Source organism: Phoca vitulina, unplaced genomic scaffold (genome assembly GCF_004348235.1).
Source record: "Phoca vitulina isolate PV1807 unplaced genomic scaffold, GSC_HSeal_1.0 scaffold9, whole genome shotgun sequence".
In the NCBI taxonomy this organism is placed as follows: Eukaryota; Metazoa; Chordata; class Mammalia; order Carnivora; family Phocidae; genus Phoca; species Phoca vitulina.
In genome coordinates, this window is record NW_022589712.1 from 15,664,936 (window position 1) to 15,686,823 (window position 21,888).

General features: G+C 42.6%; 1 protein-coding gene across 2 annotated transcripts in view; it reads right to left on the minus strand.

The window, feature by feature from the left end:
- MTHFD1L (methylenetetrahydrofolate dehydrogenase (NADP+ dependent) 1 like) overlaps positions 1 to 21,888 on the minus strand; it is a 182,811-nt gene that overhangs the window by 63,015 nt on the left and 97,908 nt on the right. For both annotated transcript variants that reach the window (XM_032407668.1, XM_032407667.1), the window contains 4 exons: positions 11,067 to 11,206; positions 5,422 to 5,463; positions 4,521 to 4,621; positions 3,796 to 3,973 (listed from right to left, as the gene is read on the minus strand). In XM_032407668.1, the coding sequence (XP_032263559.1) occupies positions 3,796 to 3,973; positions 4,521 to 4,621; positions 5,422 to 5,463; positions 11,067 to 11,206 (461 nt within the window). The remainder of the gene's footprint in view (positions 1 to 3,795; positions 3,974 to 4,520; positions 4,622 to 5,421; positions 5,464 to 11,066; positions 11,207 to 21,888) is intronic.

Here is a 21,888-nt window from a genome sequence, read left to right on the forward strand (position 1 = left end):
CCCAAGTCAGAAGTGCAGCCTGTTTCCTGCTTTAACTCCGGGCTCACCATCGTCAAGCCTCTCGCTCTGGGAGCTGTCCGGCCCCACAGTGTCTCTGAGGTCAAGTGTTTCTTCTGCTCCCTAGCTGTTCCTCCTTCCACTGGGGTTTTGAGATGATTCCTCTTTCCCATACAAAAGCAATCACGTCCTGCCCTCCTATACTAGGTCAAATGCTTCTGAATGGTCTCAGGTGACTTTCTTCTGTAACGCAGAACTGGGGCAGAAATGAGACACCATCAACCCTGCGCGGGATGCATTCCTGGTGGAACACAGTCTGGGGAGATAGCAAAAGGCCCACAGGAGCTCAGTCTGCGCTCAGAAGCAAAGGCAGCAGGGTGACTTATCCAAAGTACTTTATTACTTCTTTTTTTCCTGTAGGGTAATCCCACACATATCAACCTGCCAAGCGCTAAAGGGTTAGTTGCGGGGGAATGAAGAGTTTCAGGAAAACCCTGAATTAGCCTGTAAAGGTTCACCAACACGATATACAAGAAACGAGGAGGGAAGAAACGTTTGAGCTGTGTTACAGACTGCACCAAGGGATAAAGATTTCTAGACAAGATTGTAAATGGTCTTCTATTATCTAAAATCACCCTGCCAAAGTGAGGAACACAGCGATGAGGGAGGCAGCACGCAGTGAGCTAGAAGCAGCAACTGCTCTTCTCGTTGTGCGGCGATACGCTGAGATGTTGTTGGTTCTCTGATAAATAATTATGCAATCCACATCTAATTTCTGTGTTATAAGAAAAGGGAGAAGAGTATGCTGGCAAAGGAGGCAAGAATCCTAGGAAATGCAGGACTTTAGTCCACAGTACTATAAATCTCCCCCCTATTTATAGGGAAGCAGACATTTTAACAGCATTATCTCCATGAAGAATGGGAATTCAGAAAGAAAATTAAAATATCGGAGAGGAAAGGGGTTCACCTTTAGGGCAGTGCATGTGTGAGACAGCGTTAACTCAGGAACATTTCTTCGCTTTGACCCACCTTCTTTTCACTTGGGAAGGTTTCCTTGAAAACAGCCCTACTTTGTGAAATCAGTCATTCAGAACCTGCCTTTGCCACTCAGAGTGGGGTGGTTCCAGATCAGACGGCAGTGGTCTGAGGCTCCTGGAGCAGGCCAGGGAGAGTGAGGCCCCTGACAGTGGTCTGTGTGAGAGGGCCCAGGGCGGGGACAGGCGCTGCAGACAGCCGGGCAGGCTCGCCCAGGCAGGAAGGTATGGCAAGGAACACAGGGCCGCATCTACCTTCTGTTTCAGATCTCCAGGGTCAGAGAACTCACCTCTTCTAATTAGACCATTTTTCTTTATGTCAAACCTGGGTCTCCTCCCTTTACTGATCTCCACCCCCTCTGTATCCCAGAACATGCTCGTCTCTTGTTCATGACATGGCCTTTCAACATGACAAACCTTTTGTGGCCTAACTATCCCAATTCGGTCCTGAAATTCATCCGTTCACATACATTTACGGAGGGCCCACAATGTCCGTCCTGTGCCTGTCACCGCCGTCCTTCCTCTGCAGGTGGGTCCACCCCTTTTAAGGAGTAGTTCCCCACCCTCATCCCCACTTTCGAACACAGTACTGAATTCTGAAGAACAGAGCAGGAAGATCACCTCCATCATTCTAGATACTCTCCCAGCTCTGCTTCTTTCAGGATATGGGACACTGGGAAGCTATGTAATGTCCTCGTACTTTAGTTTCCATGTGTATAAAATGGGGCGAATACCATCAGTTCCTACCCAACAGGGATGCCGAGACTAAAGCAGTTAACAGGCACAAGGTGACTGCATGCCTGGCACACAGAAAGCCCTGGGTAAGCATGAGGCTTAGCAGTAAGATTAACGTCAAGCTCTTGGATGATGTGACTCTGCTATGTCCTGTTGGTTTATGCACGTATAAACACGTATACTGTTGGTTTATGCATCTGATCTGGAAAGAGGAGCGATGTTACTGTCTGTGACATTTGAGAGACCCACAGAATGTGCGAGGGATGAAGGAATGGGAGAAGAAGCAACCAGCTTAAAGGCTGAGCACCCTGACAATCATGGGCTATCAATGGGGACAAATCCAGTAGCCAGGGCTGAAGCCGCAGAATTCAAAATAGAGATGTGCAGCTCGGTGTCAAGATGAACTGAGTGGGGTCCTGGGAAGTTCAGATTTTCTGACTGAAGGCTCATTATCCAGCTGTTTAGAAATGCATTAGACAACCCAGCAACTCTACTTCTGGGTGTATACCCCAAAGAATTGAAAGCAGAGTCTTAAAGAGATATTTTTATACACATGTTCATAGCAGCATTGTTTATGAGAGTCAGGAAGTGTAATTAGCCAAAATGGTCACTGACAGATGAATGAATCAACAAAATGTGACATATACATACAATGGAAGGAAGAAAATTCTGACCTATGCAAGAACATGGATGAACCCTGACATTACTCTCAGTGAATGATACAGACCGAGTGTTTGTACCCTCTCCTGCCATTCGTATGTTAAAGACCAATCGTCAATGTGATCAGTGTTAGGGGACATGGGGACTTTGGGGGCAACTAGGTTGATGGAATTAGGAGGAGGCGGGGCTTTCAGGGTGATTAGGTCAGGAGACGGGAAGCCTCAGGAATGGGATCAGTGCCCTCCTAAAACAGACCCTAGTGAGACCCCAGTTCTCTTCTACCTGAGGATACAATGAGAACACAGCCGTGCATGACAGAGGAAGCCGGCCCCACCAGACGCCTGCCCGAGCCTTGATCTTGGATGCCCCAGCCTCCAAAACTGAACTTTTGTTGTTCATTAGCGACCCAGTCCGTGCTAGTCCTTCCAGCAGCCTGAAAGGACTGAGATGGAGAATAAGCCCATCATGAAAGAGACCAGAACTGGATGGTTTCACTTATATGAGATATACAGACCAATCAGATTCATAGAGACAGAAAGGGGAAGGGTGGCTACCAAGGGTGGGGGTGGGGGTGGGGGTGGGGGTGGGGAGCTGGGGCTTAATGGGTGCAGAGGTTAGGTTTTGCAAGACAAAAAGAGCTCTGGAGATGGGTGGTGGTTGCACCACCATGTGAACGTCCTTAGCACTTGAACTGTATACCCCAACATGGTAGAGACGGGAAGTGTCAGGTTATGTGGTTATACAATTAAACATATTTCACAAATACCACACATATAGCTCCAGAAAACCACAATGAAGGATGAGAACCATGGCAGAAACAGACGAGGAAGATACTGCTCATGATTTCACAAGCCTTAAGAAATTGCTCAAAAGATGGGGCGCCTGGGTGGCTCAGTCGTTGAGCGTCTGCCTTCGGCTCAGGTCATGATCCCAGGGTCCTGGGATCGAGCCCCACATCGGGCTCCCTGCTTGGCGGGAAGCCTGCTTCTCCCTCTCCCACTCCCCCTGCTTATGTTCCCTCTCTTGCTGTGTGTCTCTCTGTCAAATAAATAAAAATCTTTAAAAAAAAAAAAAAAAGGAAAAAAACGTAAGTTGCTCAAAAGAGCAAGCCCTGAATGTGTCAGCTGTCGAATCCTGTTCCCCAAAGCCCCTCCTCGCTCAGGCCTGCTCCTGGGAAGTAGAGGGTAGCTCTGGGAGCACAGGCCCTGGGGCAAGGATAGCTTCTGCCCGTGGCCATGGGCCTTGGTCAGGTGGTTCAACCTCTTTCCCCTGCACTTTCCGTATCTGGACGGGACAAGCTGTGCGCCTCACCCCACCCCCGCCCCGCCACCCCGCCACTGGCCCGATGCACAGGGGAGGTGGAGCCTACCTGAACATCATACAGGAACCGGAAACGGCTTCCCTTATTGGCAGCATCTCTCACAGCCCGAGCCAGCTGCACCGTCCCTTTCCCACCGACGGACCAGTGATAGCAGGGGACCGCATCAAAGGCGCCAGCCCGCTTCGCGAGCTCACAAACTAAGTCAATCTCAGCGCGGGTGTCAGTCCTAGTGATGAAAACATTTGTGGTTTTGCATCTGTATTCATTTAGTGATGTTTTTAAAGAAAGACTAACCGTTCATACAGAACTTTGCTCCCTAACACTGAATATATTCTCAACATCAAAAGTGGTTACGTTGTGTTTAGATAAATCAGACTTAAAGAAAAGCATTGGCGGGAAAAAAAAAACCTCTCCAACAGGACTCAAATATTTCAAGTTGTTAAGGGTTTTATTGAGAAAATCCCATAACATAACCCTTTGATCATCCACAGTCTTTCAGACAGAAATGCCGGGTGGAATTTAAAAAAAAAATAAAATAAAAGCCAAGGAAATGTTAACTCACTATATAGATTTCATTTCCCATAAACATTTGGGAAACTTCTGTTAAAATGAAACCAACCCAACCCAAACCAAACAAACAAACAGAAGGAGCAGAATATTTCTATATAGTTTTAGATGAAGCCGAGAAAGACCAAACACCCTCGAGACACAAACAAGAGTTCACACGGTGGCCCAGCAAGAGGAACATATTTTAAGTGGGGGGCTTCACTTACTTGAAGACATTCAGAGCCACAATAACGGGAACCCCAAAGAGCTGAGCAATCTGAATCTGCTTCTGAAGGTTACAGCAGCCGTCTGCCACCAGCTGGATGTTCTGGAAGAAAACCAGACCCCCATGTACGCCTCCCACCAATGCTGCCAAACTTAACTGGCCAGTCCACTCTGGCGGGTTTTGCTTCCATCTTGCTCCCTTTACTGTCCTAGAAGCTATTAAACAAGCCCATAAAACACTTTTTCCTCCAAGAAAAGGTGGCTTACAGAAGGAGGAGGCTCATTTTCACAATAATTTCTGGAATCAGTCTGGGTCCAATGGTGTATCGAGGTCTTGAGCCAGGCGGCTATTTCTGCTGCTGACTGGTGGCCAGGGCACAAGCAATGTGCTCGTTCTCTTGTAGGTTGGTACAGGGCCCCGGGAGGGTGGGGAGCGTGGCCCGGCCATTCCCGGCTCAAATCCCGGGTGCCACCTGGAGGAGCTAAGAGGTCCTGTTGCCAGTAAATCAAAGTCTATTTACCCAAGAGTCAAGCACTCAAGTGAGTGATTAGAGCCAAATGTATATGCTCCAAAAGCCAGTTTTTTCCTTAGCAGAAGAATACACGGGTGTAAGCTTCCTATTTGTTTCTGTGCTGGAGACTGGGCTCCTGTCTGATGGCTGCTCAGAGGGTAGGAAACAGTACATGTGTGACTCCTACATCCATCATTTCTTAATTGATGAATGTTAAATGAATGGACTTTATCCCTCGCCCCCACCCATTTCCTCCGGGATCATGAGAAAAGCAGTTTCCCAAGAGGCCACTGGGGGAGGACTCATTGACTGATTGAGATTCAGTGGCCAGACAATGGTTAACTGGACTTAAATGGTTCTGCACATAAGCCTTCAAAACACCTGCTCTTACCTCCTCTGTATATTCTTTCTTTAGCGGGACACCAGCAGTTACCTGAGACAAGAAAAGGCAAAAATGAAGAAAAAACCCATTAGAATGCTTATTCTGATACTTGTTGCATTTAAGAGTAGCCAGGTAGGTTGAATTTCTAGCAGCTTCATGGCAAATGCATCCGAATGAGCCCTACTGGACTGCAGTGTTTGTTTCTGCAGGGGCTGAAGGACTTCCTTTCTCCCACCCTACCTCTTGCCCACACATCTGCACCCACCTCCAATCCTGGGCACGCCACCACCCAGCAGATGCACAACCCCCACTTCATCTCCTGGACCCACTCCCATGGAAGCCAAATACATCCACAAGGGTACAGAACGGTAGCAGGGAACCCTCAGAGCAAACGCCTTTTACTTAACTGTACCCAGCAGGCTGGGCGTGTTGAAAAGCCCAAATATATTGAAAAGATTTGAGTGGATTTGACAAGGGTAACTCGCTTGGAAATCAGCAACTTGCCAATGTGTTTGCCAATCTGGGGGCTTGGTTTTCTTCTCTTTAAAAAAATAAATGGTGGTTAATTGGCATCGTACTAAACACTGAAGGAGGAAGATTTATTTATTGTTACTGGGAATCTTGACCACTTTATCCTGTCCTTTTTTGTTGTTGTTAAAAAAAAAAAAAAAAGCTTACTCTGATAAAGATCTAAAGGAAAAACAAATCATGGTCACTTTTTGAAAAGGTGCATTTAAAAGCACAAAATGTACTTTTAAACCAACAACTGGCAGCCCTAGCTGAACATAAGTCTTATTGGAAGCTTTTAAAAAACACTGATGTGGGCGCCTGGGTGGCTCAGTAGTTGGGCGTCTGCCTTCGGTTCAGGTCATGATCCCAGGGTCCTGGGATTGAGCCCCACATAGGGCTCCCTGCTCGGCAGGAAGCCTGCTTCTCCCTCTCCCGCTCCCCCTGCTTGTGTTCCTGCTCTCGCTATCTTTCTGTCAAATAAATAAATAAAATCTTTAAAAAAAAACCACTGATGTCCAGACCAATTTAACCAGGATTTCTGGGAGTGAGACCCAGGATCAGTATAGGTGATTCTAACTTGAGCCAACATTGAGAACTTTCTTACTGGTGCCCATTATCCTAGCATAAAATGGAACTTATAATTTGAGTGAAACCTGACTTATATAAGGTGTACCCATCATTCTCAATAAATTCTAAATAATGTTAAAGTAATTCTAAATAATGTTAAAGTAACTGCCATTACTTTCCCCGTTTTGGGGCCTATTTCTCACAACAATGTAGGGGGTGGCAAGGGCAGTTTAAAGATGAAGTATTAAAGTTGAGTAAGTAATATAATTTGTAATATTAATAGATTAAAGAGAAAAAACATATCTCAATAGACAAAGAAAGTTATTCAACATTTATTTAGAATAAAATCTTGGCAAAATAAGAATAGAAGCCAGTTTCCTTAATTTGATAAAAAATATATACTACAAACCTACAGAAAAATCATATGTAGTGAAGAAGTATTAAACATATTCTCTTCCAGATCAGGATAATAAAAGGAGGCTTACTATTACCACCCCTATCTAATACTGCACTGCCAACTAGAAAGACCTAGTTAGCGACAAGAAAAAAGTATAAAGATTAGAAAGGAAGAAACAGAACTGTCATTATTTTCAGACATGACTGCCCACATGGAACTCTCAAATGTCTACAGATAAATTAGTACAATTACTAAGACAATTCTAAAGTCACAGGGATGTAATGTATAGCCTGTGACTGTACTTAATAATACTGTATTGCATACTTGAAAGTTGCTGAGAGTAGATTTTTTTTAAGATTTTATTTATTTATTTGAGATAGAGAGAGAGAGAGAGCGCGCGCGCATGTGCACAAGCAGGGAGAGGGGCAGAAGGAGGGAGAAGCAGACTCCCTGCTGAGCAGGGAACCTGATGATGCAGGGCTTGATCCCAGGACTCCGAGATATGACCTGAGCTGAAGGCAGATGCTTAACCAATGAGCCACTCAGGCGCCCCGAGAGTAGATCTTAAAAGCCCTCACTGCAAGAAAAATTTTTAACTATGCATGGCGACAGATGCTAACTAGATTTGTGATCCTTTTGTAATGTATACAAATGTCCAATCATTCTATTTCACACTTAAAACTAATATAAAGTTGTGTGTCCATTACACCTTAACTTTAAAAAGTCAGTGGACATAAAAGTAACATATAAGAATCCAGAAGTAACCTGTTAAACTATACAAGAATGTAAAGTACACAGTAGCAAATCCATAAAAAGATGAAGAAGCCGTTTGTGGAACAAACTGTAAATCGTTATTAAAATACACTTAAAAAGACCCAAATCAGTGAAGAGGCATTCCCATCATCTTAGACGGCAACCTGTCAAATTTCCCTAAATTGATCTATTGATACGATGCCCTTCCAATAAAAATCCTGAAAAGATTCTTTATGGAACTTTATGAGCTAATTCTAAAATACATATGGAAGTCAAAAGGACCAATACCGGGCCAGGCACGCATGAAGAAACAGAACACCCTGGTGTGGAGTTTGCCATAAAGGTATCAGGGCAGCACAGACACAATTATATGTAAATAGACCAGCAGAACCGAAGAGAGATTCCAGAAGAAGACCTACACATGTATCACAAAGTAGGCCTAAAGATAAGACAGAAGGAGGGACTATTTAAATAAATAGTACTAGACCAATTGGTTATTAATATAAAAAAAAAAAAAGAAAGAAAAGAAGATCTGGTGATTGCACCATGCAAGAAAATCAGTAGCAATGGGTGTGATGGTTAATTTTAGGTATCAGTTTGTGCCACAGGGTAGGAGATAGTTGGTCAAACATTATTCTGAGTGTTTCTGTGGGGTGTCTTTGGGGTGAGAATAACATTTAAACTCGTGGACTCTGAGTAAAACAGATCCGTGCCATGCCTTCTACTCCACGCACACCATGTGGGTGGTCTGTATCCAATCAGTTGAAGGCCCTAGTAGAACAAAAAGATTCTGTGCAAGAAAAGTTCTCCAGCGGACTGCCTTCAGAGTGGGACTGGAACTGGAACATGAGCCCTCCTAAATCTTCAGCCTGCTGACTGACTCTGTAGATTTTGGACTTGTTAGCCTCCAGAGATGTGTGAGCCAATTCCTTATAATAAATCTCTTTTCGCATAAATACACAGCATATTGGTTCTTAATACAATGTATTTTAAAGAATTAATGGTAAAGGATGTCAAGATCCATAAGTATAACAATGTTAGTTCTTACATTGCAGCATGAATGGTCAGCACTTTGGAAGACAGGATATGAATTTAGAATTATTGGGGCTAAAATGGGCAAGTTCAAGGGTGACAGGATTTTCCACTGCACAGATTATGGAAAAAAAACAAGCTGAATAAACATAAGAGGCTGCCATGGTTATTTGTGTAATGATACCCAAAGGAAGTAGAAATTATAATGGATCAAAAACATTACCACAGAGTTGTTTCAAGTAAGAAGGAAAGACACTGAGATGGACAATACAGAGTATAGGATTAAGAAGATGAAAGTTCATTTATCATTTAGTTGTTGAAAACACTTCCTGGATACAGCCTTTATAGCTCTATTAGGGATACACACAATAAGACATAGTCCCTGATCTCAAGGAATTCAGAGTAGAGAAGGGAGACACACAGAGACAGTCATAAACCAGTGTGATGTGGAAGGCTCTTCTGGAGCTCAGGAGAGGGATACTAAGCTTTCCCAGGCTTCCCGATCCTTTCCTTCTATCATTCTCCACCCAGATCTGTGCCTACCAATCGTGAGCCCTGTTAACAATCACTGGGCTGGAACCATGATGTGAAGTGGAAGACGTACAAGAGTAAGGTCAGAGGGAAAAGCAACCACTGTAAAACAAGCACATACATTAAGAGGAACTAAAATAGGATTATAAATCACATAGAGAATTTTTATGGGACAGAAAGGAGACTATGGAAAAACACTCGACTAGAACTCAAGAGTCTGGTTAGTCCCTTAAGAAGATGGATGATAGGAAGCAAATCACTGAATCCTTCTGTTAGCTTAGTCATTTCATCTTTACAAGGACTGAGCCAGACTCAGACAATCTCTAAGCCCTTTCCAGTATCAAAGTCTTTTGATTTTATAATGTTCAGGGTGCAAAACAGTGAGGGAGAAATGGAAATTGGTATACAGATTCAAAATCTAAAGTTAAGGAGTCATTGTAGCAACAAATGGTGTTTCGAACAAAATCAGAATTCTTTAGGATCTACTGCTTAATGATACATGTGTCAGTCTTATACCTGAATTAATGATGAAGCTTTCGGCTACAATGAACTACTGAAATGTTTGGTTTTACTAGTGGATTTGGGATTCAGAAAATGTTTAACCTTCATTAATGCTCAGCTCTGCCTGGTGGACAGAGAAAGGAATTTGGATCTAAACCTCAGACTTCAGATCTGGCTCTCAGCAGGCCAGGTCACACTGCTCACATTCCCCAAACTGGTTTGAACCTCAAATCCCTTCTCTATAAAATGGGATAAAATAATGTCAGCCTCTCCTAGGACAAAGAATTGCTAACATGATTATACAGTGCCCATCAGAGATGTATTTCATGATGGCAAAAATGTTATTTGCTATGTAATAATCATTGATTATGTGACTTCTGTATACACAGTATTACCAATTAAGCAATCAGATTTGGTAGTTTGTCTAATATAACAATATTATAAATGATAATGACACTCCAACTTAATTTTATTTCAAAGATGAAGTATGTTACTCAGTATAACATTTCTTATTCTCCCTTTGAAAGAAACCTCAAAATGAAAAAAGAAAAAATTTTCTTTCAGATGTATGTGAATTACATATATGACAGATTAATACCAAAAGTCTGTAAAAAATGTTAAAATAGGGCATCTTTTCCAAGCAAAGCTCTTTTAGAAATAATTCAGTGCTATAACAGAGCTATAAAGTGAAATCAGAATAAGCAGAAACAGAAGGAAAATAGTTCTAGATGAAATCTGATGAGACACTGCATCAGTGAACCAAAAAACTATCTGTACAAACACTAAAAACCTCACCCACAAAAGCAATCACTCTAATCCTTATGTTCTCTGCTGAGGAACAAGAGCTTCCATCCTCCCATCACCATAGGGTTATAAAATGTTGACCTGAGGTTCAGGTATAAATCTTGGGACTCAAAAGTGCTCACATTATGCTCCTTCCCAAAATACTGCTTAGAAATGACTTTGTGAGTGTCACCATTTACCGGAATTTACCAAATGGTAAGTGCCTCAAAATGGTGACATGTGAAAAAGGAGACGTATAAAAATACTGCAGCTATGGAGCGGGTTTGAAGGTTTCAGATGTGAAATTCTGCTTCCTCTTAATTTTAAAACATGTTTTGCAGGGCGCCTGGGTGGCTCAGTCGGTTAAGCATATGCCTTTGGCTCAGGTCATGATCCTGGGGTCCTGGGATTGAGCCCCGTGTCCGGCTCCCCGCTCAGCGGACAGCCTGCTTCTCCCTCTGCCTCTGCCTGCCACTCTGCCTACTTGTGCTCTCTATCTCTCTATCAAATGAATAAATAAAATCTTTAAAAAAATAAATACATAAAACGTGTTTTGCTGGGAAGGAAGTAGGAGACTTACGCTTGGCCCGCCTCCGTGCATCTTCAGAGCGCGCACCGTGGCCACCAGCACGACCGCGTTGGGCACCAAGCCAGATGCTCGGCACTTGATGTTGAAAAATTTCTCCATTCCAATATCAGCACCAAAGCCAGCTTCAGTTACTGTGGAGAATCAAGGTGGAAACTTGCTATCATCTTCTCAAAACAAGAGTAAGTTTTGGCCATCGTCGGTATGACTCGGGTTCAAAGGACAGCTGAAATTCCCCACCACCTTGTTCCTATGCATTGCATCTTGTTCCTATGCAACGGGACACCGATTTTCCCACAGTCATAGAAAATGTTCCTCTTCCCTCCATTCTCTAAAAAGATGGCTCCCCACTCTGCTTTAGACCACCATGCCTTAAGGATTCATTGCCAAGGCCAAGATTCTTCTTCCAGTATGGACACCCAAAACAAAGCATTTCTTACCACAGATGGTGTCAACTTTTTAACTGGGTTCCAGGCTGCATCAAAGGACACTGCTAGCATGATTGCCATAGAAGACCCTTCTTACTGTTTTACACATGCATAGAATCATTTATTTAATGCCACCTGGTCATTTCTGTCTATTGACAAAATTCAAGTTAGTTGAGTAGCTTAAGAAGATTAATCATCAGGCTTGATAACATAGCATCTTTCTTCCGTAAGCACAGACGACATTCATCTTTAGCCATCCCCTCCTCTGCCCCCAAATTGCTAGAAATGTTACTGTGGAGGTAGCTTGAGAGAATTCCTAACATTGCCTTCCAAGATATGACTATTGACTGGCATGTGGTCAGCAGCATCATTTCCACACACAGAGGAGAGCTCTGGGATGGGCAGCACCAGCACCACCAGGGGGCTTATGAGAAACACAGATTTTAGGTACCCCAGACCCAGTGAATCAGAATAAGCATTTTAATGAGATCCCCAGATGAGATGAATGCCCACTAAAATTTGAGACGCACACTCTAGGAAAAGAATAATCTAAATGCAACAGGAAGTAAACATTTATGAAATATGCACTATATATTGACTGTCCAACCAAGGCCATAATTTTTGGAAGAGACAGGGATTGGCAGTAAAAAAATTACTAAGATAAAATCAAAACATTTAAAATGTGAATGAACGAAGATATTTGTTTTGAGCAGTCACTGAATGCACACATTTTAACAAGAATTCAGAAAATAAAATCATGTCACATATAATTTCAAATTCTAAATACATCAACCCGTCATTCTAATTCTTTATGGTTTCCTTTAAGTACTTCATATGCCTGTATAATTTTTACAGAATAGGGTAGAATTTTGTAGTTTGCTCCTTCACTTTAAAATTTTCAGAGTTTTCTCCCTGTACTACAAACTTTCAAAATTTATGATCTTAAGTGGCAGCTTATAATTTTGTTAGGTTGATGTATCAAGATTTACAAAACTGTTCCCCCTGTTATTAGACATTTGGGTTGTTTCCAATATAAATAATGCTGCAAAATATCTGTGCATATGAGATTTAACCTCTTTCAAATTATATTCTTGGAATAAATTCCCAAGGGTGAGAGCATGGTGCCAGAGGATGTAAAAAATTTTTATGACTGTTGATATGCTTTTGACAAATTGAAAAGTATTTCTTTAAAAATATTCAATTTGGAATGAATTTAGCTATAAAGTCACTTTGTCCTTTATTTTATTTTCTTTGAATAAGTAATATAGCAGAATGAGCTAAAGAAGCAAAAGACATTCCTTTTTACCACTATTTGGGACAATTCTAGTGATTTGATTAGTGGTGGTCAAAACGAGAGATCATGGACAGTAACAACCCCTATCTCAGTGGTACCCCCTGGGAAAAGCAGTGGTGACTTTAGCATGGTAGTGGTACAGTGGCCCCCAGAAGAGGAATGTTCAGTTGGTTTTGTCAATGGTCCTTACAGAGTGGGCTCCCGGTAGGGGAAAGGTGACCATCCTCCTGGTTAGTATCAGACAGACCGTGTCCAGTCCGGACAGCTGTGCATATGAGCTGTCAACTGAACAGTGACAACCAACAAGAGAATGCTGGTGAGTTACTTAACCTATTAGAATCTCAATGTCCTCATCTGACTTGTTGGGGGAATTAAGCGAGATAGCACATGTCCAGTACTCTGTTACTGCTTTATGGTGCACAGTGGGAGCTTACAGAAATGGTCCGCATCATTATTACCAAGAGAACAATTCTCCCACTTGCTAGAAATCATACTCAATTCTTAAGCATTTGTTGAATTCCTGCTACATCCAGGCATTTTGCTCAGGGTAATGGCCCAGGATTAGGGTCCCTAACATCAAGCATTCCAGGGAGCTGAGGGGGAGAGACTGTCTGCTATTGGACTGCAGAGAAGGGGGACGTGGTGCACGGGGATGTTGCAGGGTAGGGTTGGAGAATGGGGATGATGGAGTCAGGCTCTGGGGGACAATAGGATTTCTCCAGGCAGAGAAGTAAGGAGTTGGGGGTGGAGGGAGGTTAGGGAGGAGTGAAGGGATTCACAGGTAAAGGAGAGAGCAAGAGCAGAAATCAGCTTGGGAAGATGAAGAGAAATGATCCATGATGACCGGAGAAGTCCGTTACCTCACCCAGCATGACCTGTTCTCTGGTCTGATCAGCTCTGAGGAGTAGGGATACAAGTAACAGAGCGGCGTGTGTGTTTTTTTTCAATGTTGTTATATTGGAAAAACTGCTCTGTGTTGCCCTGTAGCTGGAAGTAGATGAACGTGTGCAGCATTTGGTCAAGGTCTTTCCAGTTGGATGCCTTTTCCACTTGAAGCTCCCCTATTAGACTAAGCTCCAAGAGGAAAGGGGTCATGTCTGTTTGAGAGACTGACACTGCAAGGCATACCAGTAGGCACTGGATGAATGTGTGTATCTCTAAAACAAACAAAAAGGGAGCAGGAGAATAGCAAAGTTTTCTAACACTTGGTCACAAATGTATTAATAGCACAGTTCATTTATAATCCTTTCATTCCCCTGAAAAGCTGCAAGCTCAAGTTCACTTCAAAAACCATCTCTTCTCTTCCTTCAACTTCGCCATGTAGTCGCCATGCTCTCCTACCTTCATCTGCTCACTACTGCCTCAAGGAAAACATTCAAGTTCCTTATCATAAAAACTAAGGCCACCCCGATGTAACCTCAAGCACACGCCTATGTCCATGTTCACTCTGCCTGAAATCTTGTGCTTTACTAATATCAAGCTTCCTGCAGAGCCCACACATACTATGTTTGTCACCTCTGACCCTCCTCCAGATGGGAACAACTGGAGTGTTCCTCTCTCCCACCTCTCTTCTTTAACTCATTGTCCAAGCCTCGGCCCAGATGCTCCAGAAGTTTGCCCCAATCCTCTCAGGGGAGATGGTCAGCCCTCCTGCCCCTCCCGGCCCTCTGGTTTGCTCCTTCACCGGGCCCATACCTATCTCTGCATGCGGCATCCCAATTAGACTTAGGTGGCATCTCCCACTCAGAGGACAGGGACCATGTCCTCCTCATCTCTGTATGTCTGCTACCTGTCACGGTACCTGGCGCACACAAATGAACGAATTATCAGAGATGTGAAGAAACTAGCGGAGTGGGATTCAGAGCCAGTGGTGATCGAGTCAGGGCCATCGTTCAGTGGAGACAGGAAGATACAAAAAATAAAATTAAATAATTAACAATGTTCTTATATCTCCCTATCATGCTTCCTTTTTCCCTGACAGTAGCAAAATAGGCTTAATAAAAGGTGTAAATGTCATATCTGATAAAGGTATGACCATGCAGATGTCTACATGGGCCAGCTAAGCTTAATTTCATATTTTAAGAGACAAACTGAAAAAAAAAAAAGAAAAGCAGCAACAAAGAGAACTGCAGTTGGGGAAGGAAACAGGATACAGTAATAAAGGTCCAAGGGCTGTGACTTCCCAATGCAAAGGAAATATGGAGGCAAATAATGTGTAGAAAACAGAAGAAAGTGCCAGATTCTCACACTTTGCAGACTGCTCTGAAATATGGCATGGAATCATTTTCTAGGTTACTTGTTTTTGAATATCTGGCTGCTAAGGAAAACAGTGTGGAAAAGGTGTGCTGGAGCACAGTCACTAATCACACAAGGAAGCACCACTTCCTAAGGCGACATCCACACGTATCAGCTTGGAAATGGACAGCGCGCACTGCTGTGTATCTGTGTATTGACGTGAGCAGGGGACAAGCCACTCCCACCGGCAGGTTCCAGTTCCCAGACGCTTCCTGAGAATGGTCAACAGAGCAACCTGTAAGTTAAGTTTTCCTAGTGATGTGAAATAAGCAATTTAGTCACTTACCCTATTTGCTGCTATTGATAAATTTTAAAAGACGTACATGCTAAAGAGTTACTTAATGTTGACTTTAATAGACAGCTGTTCTTGAGTCATGAGGCAGGGACACTTACTATGACTTTGCATTCTTGAAAAGCATGTAATATGCTTTTCTGAAAGCTGCATATTTAAAAAGGCTCGCAGGAAAATGTTTGTGTGTGCCACAACAATTATTTGTCTTGGCAATCTCTTTTGGGGGGGGGGGGCAGAGGTCACAGCTATTCACCTTACAACATGACGGAAAACAGGAAACTGACTGATACTCTTCTGTGTAAGCACAGAAGCTGTTAGGTCATGATTTGGTAGCAAGGCTTGACTCAAACTTTATAACCCATAATCTGTTCAGAAAGGAAGTGTCGGTGGGTCTGCGCTGGGAAGGGACTAGCTGTTTGGACAAAGACTGTTAGCACTTTCGCAGGAAACAGAGCTCAAGGTTCAGGTGGAAAGTGACAACCGATCCTGCACAACCAGGCTCCTGCTTTCCGTGCGGCTCTGCGAGGGCGCTGAGTCACACCGGACAAACTGAACAGAAACGGCAATAAAACACGACTGGCAGGCACATACCGTGTCTATGAAATTCTTCGATGAGGCAGAGGGATGATTTTTCTATGTCAAATTATCCTATCATGTGTCCAATGTGCAGTACACAATGCATTGAAGATTTTCATCACAATGAGGACTCAGATAAGCAAGTACCAATCAGCTAACTTACAAAAAAAAAAAAAAAGCATTTACATCACTACCTCATAGGGGGGACCTAAAAATCATGGGTTCACAAAATTCTAGAGTTCTGAGGGAACGAACTTCCTCGGGGCTCCCAAGTGCCTGGCCAGTTACCTTCCTGAGATGGTGTCCCGGGTCCCTCGGATGCTCAGCTCAGAGCTCTCTTCTGCACTACACGCTTTCTGCACTTTTAATTAAACACATGCATCTCAGCATTAAGGAAAAACCTCCATTTTTTCTCATCTAACAATTACTGAACCTCTATTATATTGCCTGGCCCTTAAGCACTCATGTATGTACTCATGTCTTCATTTAGGGAGGAAACAGAGTACATTTTTAACATGACCAAGATCAGAAATATGAATCACCTCATTAAAAAGGAACATCTTTCTGACTTCTCCCCATTGTACTTTTTCTTGCTTGAATTCCCTCTGGTATTTCAAAATTTTTATTTATTTGCCACTACATAGCAAATTTGAATTCAAGTCTGTTTTACATTTACTTCTTTTTAAAAAAATTTTTTTCAATTTAAACTCAATTTAGTGAACATACACTGCATTATTAGCTTCAGGGGTAGCACACTGACTTCTGAATGGTTCATGCTTTGGTACATTTACTGAACCCATTACTATGGAATCACAAACCTTAAGGATAGGTCAGTAGTTCTCTAATGGGGGCTGATTCTGCCCACCCCCTCCCCCTCCCCCTCCACGAGACATTTGGCAATGTCTGCAGTCATTTTTGGTTGTCGTAATTGGCATCTAGGAAGTAGAGGCCAGGGATGCTGCCAGATATCCTACAATGCACAGCATTCTCACCAACCCCCTTCTGAAAAAACCCCAAAACTAGAATTATCTACCAAAATAACAACAGAGGTTGTTATTGCTGTGGTTCAAGCATGACGAAGGAGTCTTATACTTTCTAGATACTCTTCCTGAGAATGTTACAAATCCATTAGACGCCGGAATAAAAAAAATTATATAAAATTGTTATGTTAACGATACCTGTATATACCATAAGTTCCTGAAATAGGATAATGGCAGTATAATTTCTGCATGCTCACTACACCACGGCAGTTCCTGGAGATGAAAAGTAGCGAGCGCCTCACTGGGATGCTGCACTCCCCTCACCGAGAAAGAAAGGAAGGATGGACAGAACAAAATCAATATGGAACAACACAGGTGGGAGCAGTGGTCGGTCTTCCTGCCAAGAAGAAACATATACGATGGGGAAAGCTATCTAATTAGAGACTGGGCACAGGGAGAGCACAGAGACTGATTCACTAAGCACTGCCTGTGTGTCAGGCAACATACTAGACGGCGTCTGTCTTGTTTCACCCTTCAGTACCTGCGAGGGACCTTGACCTGTCACATACGGCTTGTAAGGCTAAGGATAAACCCTTCTTCCCAAGCTCACACTGCCCTGACGGATGGAGCTCAGGTCGAAACCAAGGCCCGTCTGACTGCGGTCTATGCCCGTGTCCCTGCCCTGCCGTCCTGTCCACGAGCCAACTAATCACGCCGCATTTCTCCAGCTGAACTGCTTGGTAGGTGGTGCTTCCAGCGAAAATCTTGACACCTTGTACTTCAATATTTTGGTACAGGAAACGTAGCTCTGAATTCTTTTCCTGAACTCTGATTGGTGACTTGTTTTCTCATTGCAATATGGGTCTGCTGTGGTAACAGAAAGCGTGTAATCTGGAGTCTTGTTCATTATGATATGCCTTTCTTTCTTTTTTAAACGGAATCCATAAATTTGTTTTCTCTCTTGGAGCAAATAATCTAGGGATTGTGAATCACAATCCTCTCTTACTTTTTGGTCTGTGTGCCAACAGGGCCAAGTCCTGGGCAGCAGCGGGGAGTTTACGAGAGAACAAGGAAAGAGCTCCCAGAGACGAAGCTCCCCAGACCAGTTCCATTGGGCTTGGTACCCAACGCAGCAATGGGCCACAGCAGAGAACACTCACTCGGCCACCTGGCCTCCCGAGAACCAAATGGCCCCCTTCCACTGGGAGAGTCAGCCCCCAAGACTTGACTTCCCAGCCTCCTCCAGCCAGGCATCTGCCTTCCCATGACTGGTTGGGGAAACGAACAACGCCCATTCTCTTGCACGTTCCCGTTATCACCACGTACGCAGTGGGAGAAAAGGCAACAACTGCTTTAGATCTAAATTCTCATGTTTGTTTTTACCTTGGGGAAACCCCTCCTTGGCTCTGAGACAAAGTTAAACTGAGGCACCAAGATCATTTTTCCCTGAGTTTCTGGCTACTTGATATGCCTGATGCTGTCCCGAGGATTACTAGCGGAATTTCCACCTGCTGGGTAACTAAGGAGCCCTCGATTCCATGTGTCCTCAGAATATCAAAACTTTCAGATTTCATAGCCAATTTATAACGGCAATAGTTTTTTTTCTTTATGATAAATGCAAAAACATAGGTATCAAATAGATGACATACTGAGTACCCCATTCCTTTTGGACATGAACTTGAGTTTATGGACTGCGAGAGGGCTCACGGAAAACTAGTCCTTGCAAATCCACTTGGCTCAAAAGGGGTTGAGGTAAGAAATATGTCTGCACAGGGCCGACTCTGCTAACTGGATCCTCGGAAGAATTTCTTCTCAACAGAGGGAGGAATGAAACTGTAGCCTCCATGTAGTCAGCACTTATTTTCTCCCAACAAATCAGAAATAAAAATAAAACCTTTGTACAGGAGGAAGCAAGGAATATGCTGGACTAGACTTCCTTCTGAAGCATCATGGGCTATAATTCCTGAATAGTGCTAAAGCAAGTGGAAACTAGACTCTTCAAACCGACTCCTTCTGCCCTATGTAAACATGTCTATCCAGCTGCAACTGTTTGCAGATAAACTCAGGGAACACTCCATTCAAAGTCACATATTAATTTTGAGGATCCAAATCACCTTAAGTCTATGAAATTTTATAAAAAATCAAATCCCTTCTGCTCTTTTGGATTTGTCTATTTAATCTATGTTCTTCTTTGCTTTTATTCAATGTCTTAAGGTGAAATTTCCCTAAGAATATGTAGAACCAACCAGGCACATATTAGGAGACCCACATAAAGAAATCAGTAATTAAACAGTATTCATACTAGCCTGAGCCTTTCCACTTACCCTTTTGGTGATGGCAATGCTTATATACATATATTAGAGAATTTTGGTAGTAGTATAGAATGCATGAGAAAGTTATAGAGGATGTATCTGGGGAAAGGAAAGAAAAAGATAAGCAAAGTATAAAAAGGACAGAGATCAACTTGAACCATAGTTTTCAGTAATGACAAAAAAAAAAAAAACGTTGGAAATACCAGTAATGCCACTAAGATGCGCTTTGGTGTCAAGACCCAGAATTTCCTTCCTCTGGAATTAATTAGTTATAGATGCTGGTTCCCATTATTTGAAACCGTCATTAATCATCCTATTTTATAAAATAATTTTGACCAAAGTGAAATTTAATTTTGGAAAAAAATGTTGAAGATGAAAATTAAATTATACATGTTATTTTTACCTCCCTTATAAAGTCCAACTGAATTAAATTCATGAATCCATTATCCAAATAGTTCCCATCTTCTTGTTGCAATCATGAGCATTTGTACAATGTCATCGCCATGACCAGGGTTTTAACCCTTCTGTTTTTAGCAAACAATGGCGTCCCAGAGTTCTGGCTAGAGGCCTGGAATTTCGGATGACTGCATGGGGGCAGAGCTGTTCTCTTGCTGCTCCCAAGAACTGGACACAAGGAAAATAACTCAAAAGAGAGGCCAATTCGGAAAGGATTTGCTCCTAACATGTCTCACCCTACAATAATCAAAAGATGAAATAGGACAATTTTCATGGAGCATTTTATGAAAACAAACACAAGGAAGACAAAAGTAAAGAGGTCAAAAGAGAAATATATTTATCTGAAAGCTTCCCGGGGCGGGGTGGGGGGGGGCGGGAAACATAAAAAAACCTATAATAGCTTTTTCTGCAAGTACAAGAAACCCAGCAAGTGAAACTATGATCATGGAGCTTGAGAACAAATGAAATACATCAACATTCCTAGTAGGGCAACTTCTAATAGAAGAAACTAAGACAGACAGAAGAAAACATTTTAAACTTGAAAGCTGGAAGATGACAATGTATTCAACAAACAGGCAGAGCTGGGATTATCCAAACTGAAGGCAGAGACCCATTAGTGGGTCACAAAATCAACGTATGGGGTTGCACCCAGAATTAAAAAGAGAAAAAGAAACAGTATAGGAAATATTAAGATACATCACACAAGAGTAAGTAGTATTGTTTCAGAAGGCGTGATTCAGTTTTTTTGTACATGCACACATGTGTGCGCACATGCATGTGTGATAAAAAATGTACTTGAGGCTCTCAATTTTGGTCAAAACATCCAAGGGTCACTGGCCCAGACTCTACTTTTCAGGTTTCTTATCTAAGAAGGGAGGAGGCTAGACCTGCTGTTTTTACATTCATGTCTAGTCCTACTGGTTTCCTGAAAGATCAATGTCATGATTATTCAAGCCTGGCTCCATTCTGCTCAGCGTTGGTGCAATCAGCACAGGGAGCTCACAAGGAACAATGACCGCAAGCTCAGTGTTATCAACAATGATCTTTATATTTAGGGTGACAGGTGCAATGTTCCTCTCACTGATCCTGAGGCTCTATTGCTGGGCGTGGAGGCAGGAATGGTCCGCACGGTCCTGCTTTCTATGTTTCCTGTGGTAGTTGTGACACAGACAGGAGCGTAAGACTAGCCCCCCCTACCCCATGCCTGTCCAACAGGACTGGACCTTGAAAGGATCCAATTTTAAGACAATAAAATGAGAACACGCTGAAAAGACCAGTAATTCATGTTTACATTTGTAAAAAGCTCCAAGTTAAGAAAACAACCTTGAAAAGGAGGCATGCACATATTTTTTCCTTGGCTTATTTTCAGTATAGGCTTTTTCTGTTTAAAAAATGGATATATTATTAGTGATACATTATTGGAAAATTTGATGTGAAGAAAAAAAAACAAATCAGGCACTTTTAACTATTTTCACTAGAATCTATGTTCCTGGCTATCACTCTACTGTTGACAGAGGAAAGATACCCTTGAGATGTCTGGTAGCATATTTTCTAGGGAAAAGGTAACAAATAATGAGGAATAATTCTAATGTTCCCACCTCCTGACCTCTACCCTATCCCTAAGCCCCAAAGGTGCTGAAACCACAGTTTGCCTTACTTCTCATTTTGTATAAACGAAGAGTGAACCCTCAATTTGCCACTTCTTTCTCCTCCGCTTCTCTTTGGTATGTCCCTAGCTTGGCCTTTCCTCTACAAGTGGGTCTGACTTGGGTAAAGCTGCTGATGAAAACAGGATTATTTGTATTATATATAGGATTATTTGTATTATACAGGGAAATGCTAAGTGTATAGAAATATTATTGTTATACTGGCAAAGGTAAGCGTTTATACAAGGCTTCATTATGGCAGATATTAACATCTGCCAGATAATATTTTATTATATAATATTCCCTTATAAGGAGTCATGATTTATAAAACCGGTCTTACTTTTGGCCATGTTCTAAACTCTTCTTCAAAAATGATCTGTGATGTACTTAAGAATGAAAGTGAGCCGGTCGGTTTGGCTGACTTAAAGATAATCCTAAGCATGGTTATGTAGAGAAGCCAGAAGTCTGCCTCTCCTCCACCCAGCCTGGCCACCTGGCAGGTGCTGTCAGAAAGGAGATGGTGACATGGGTGATGTG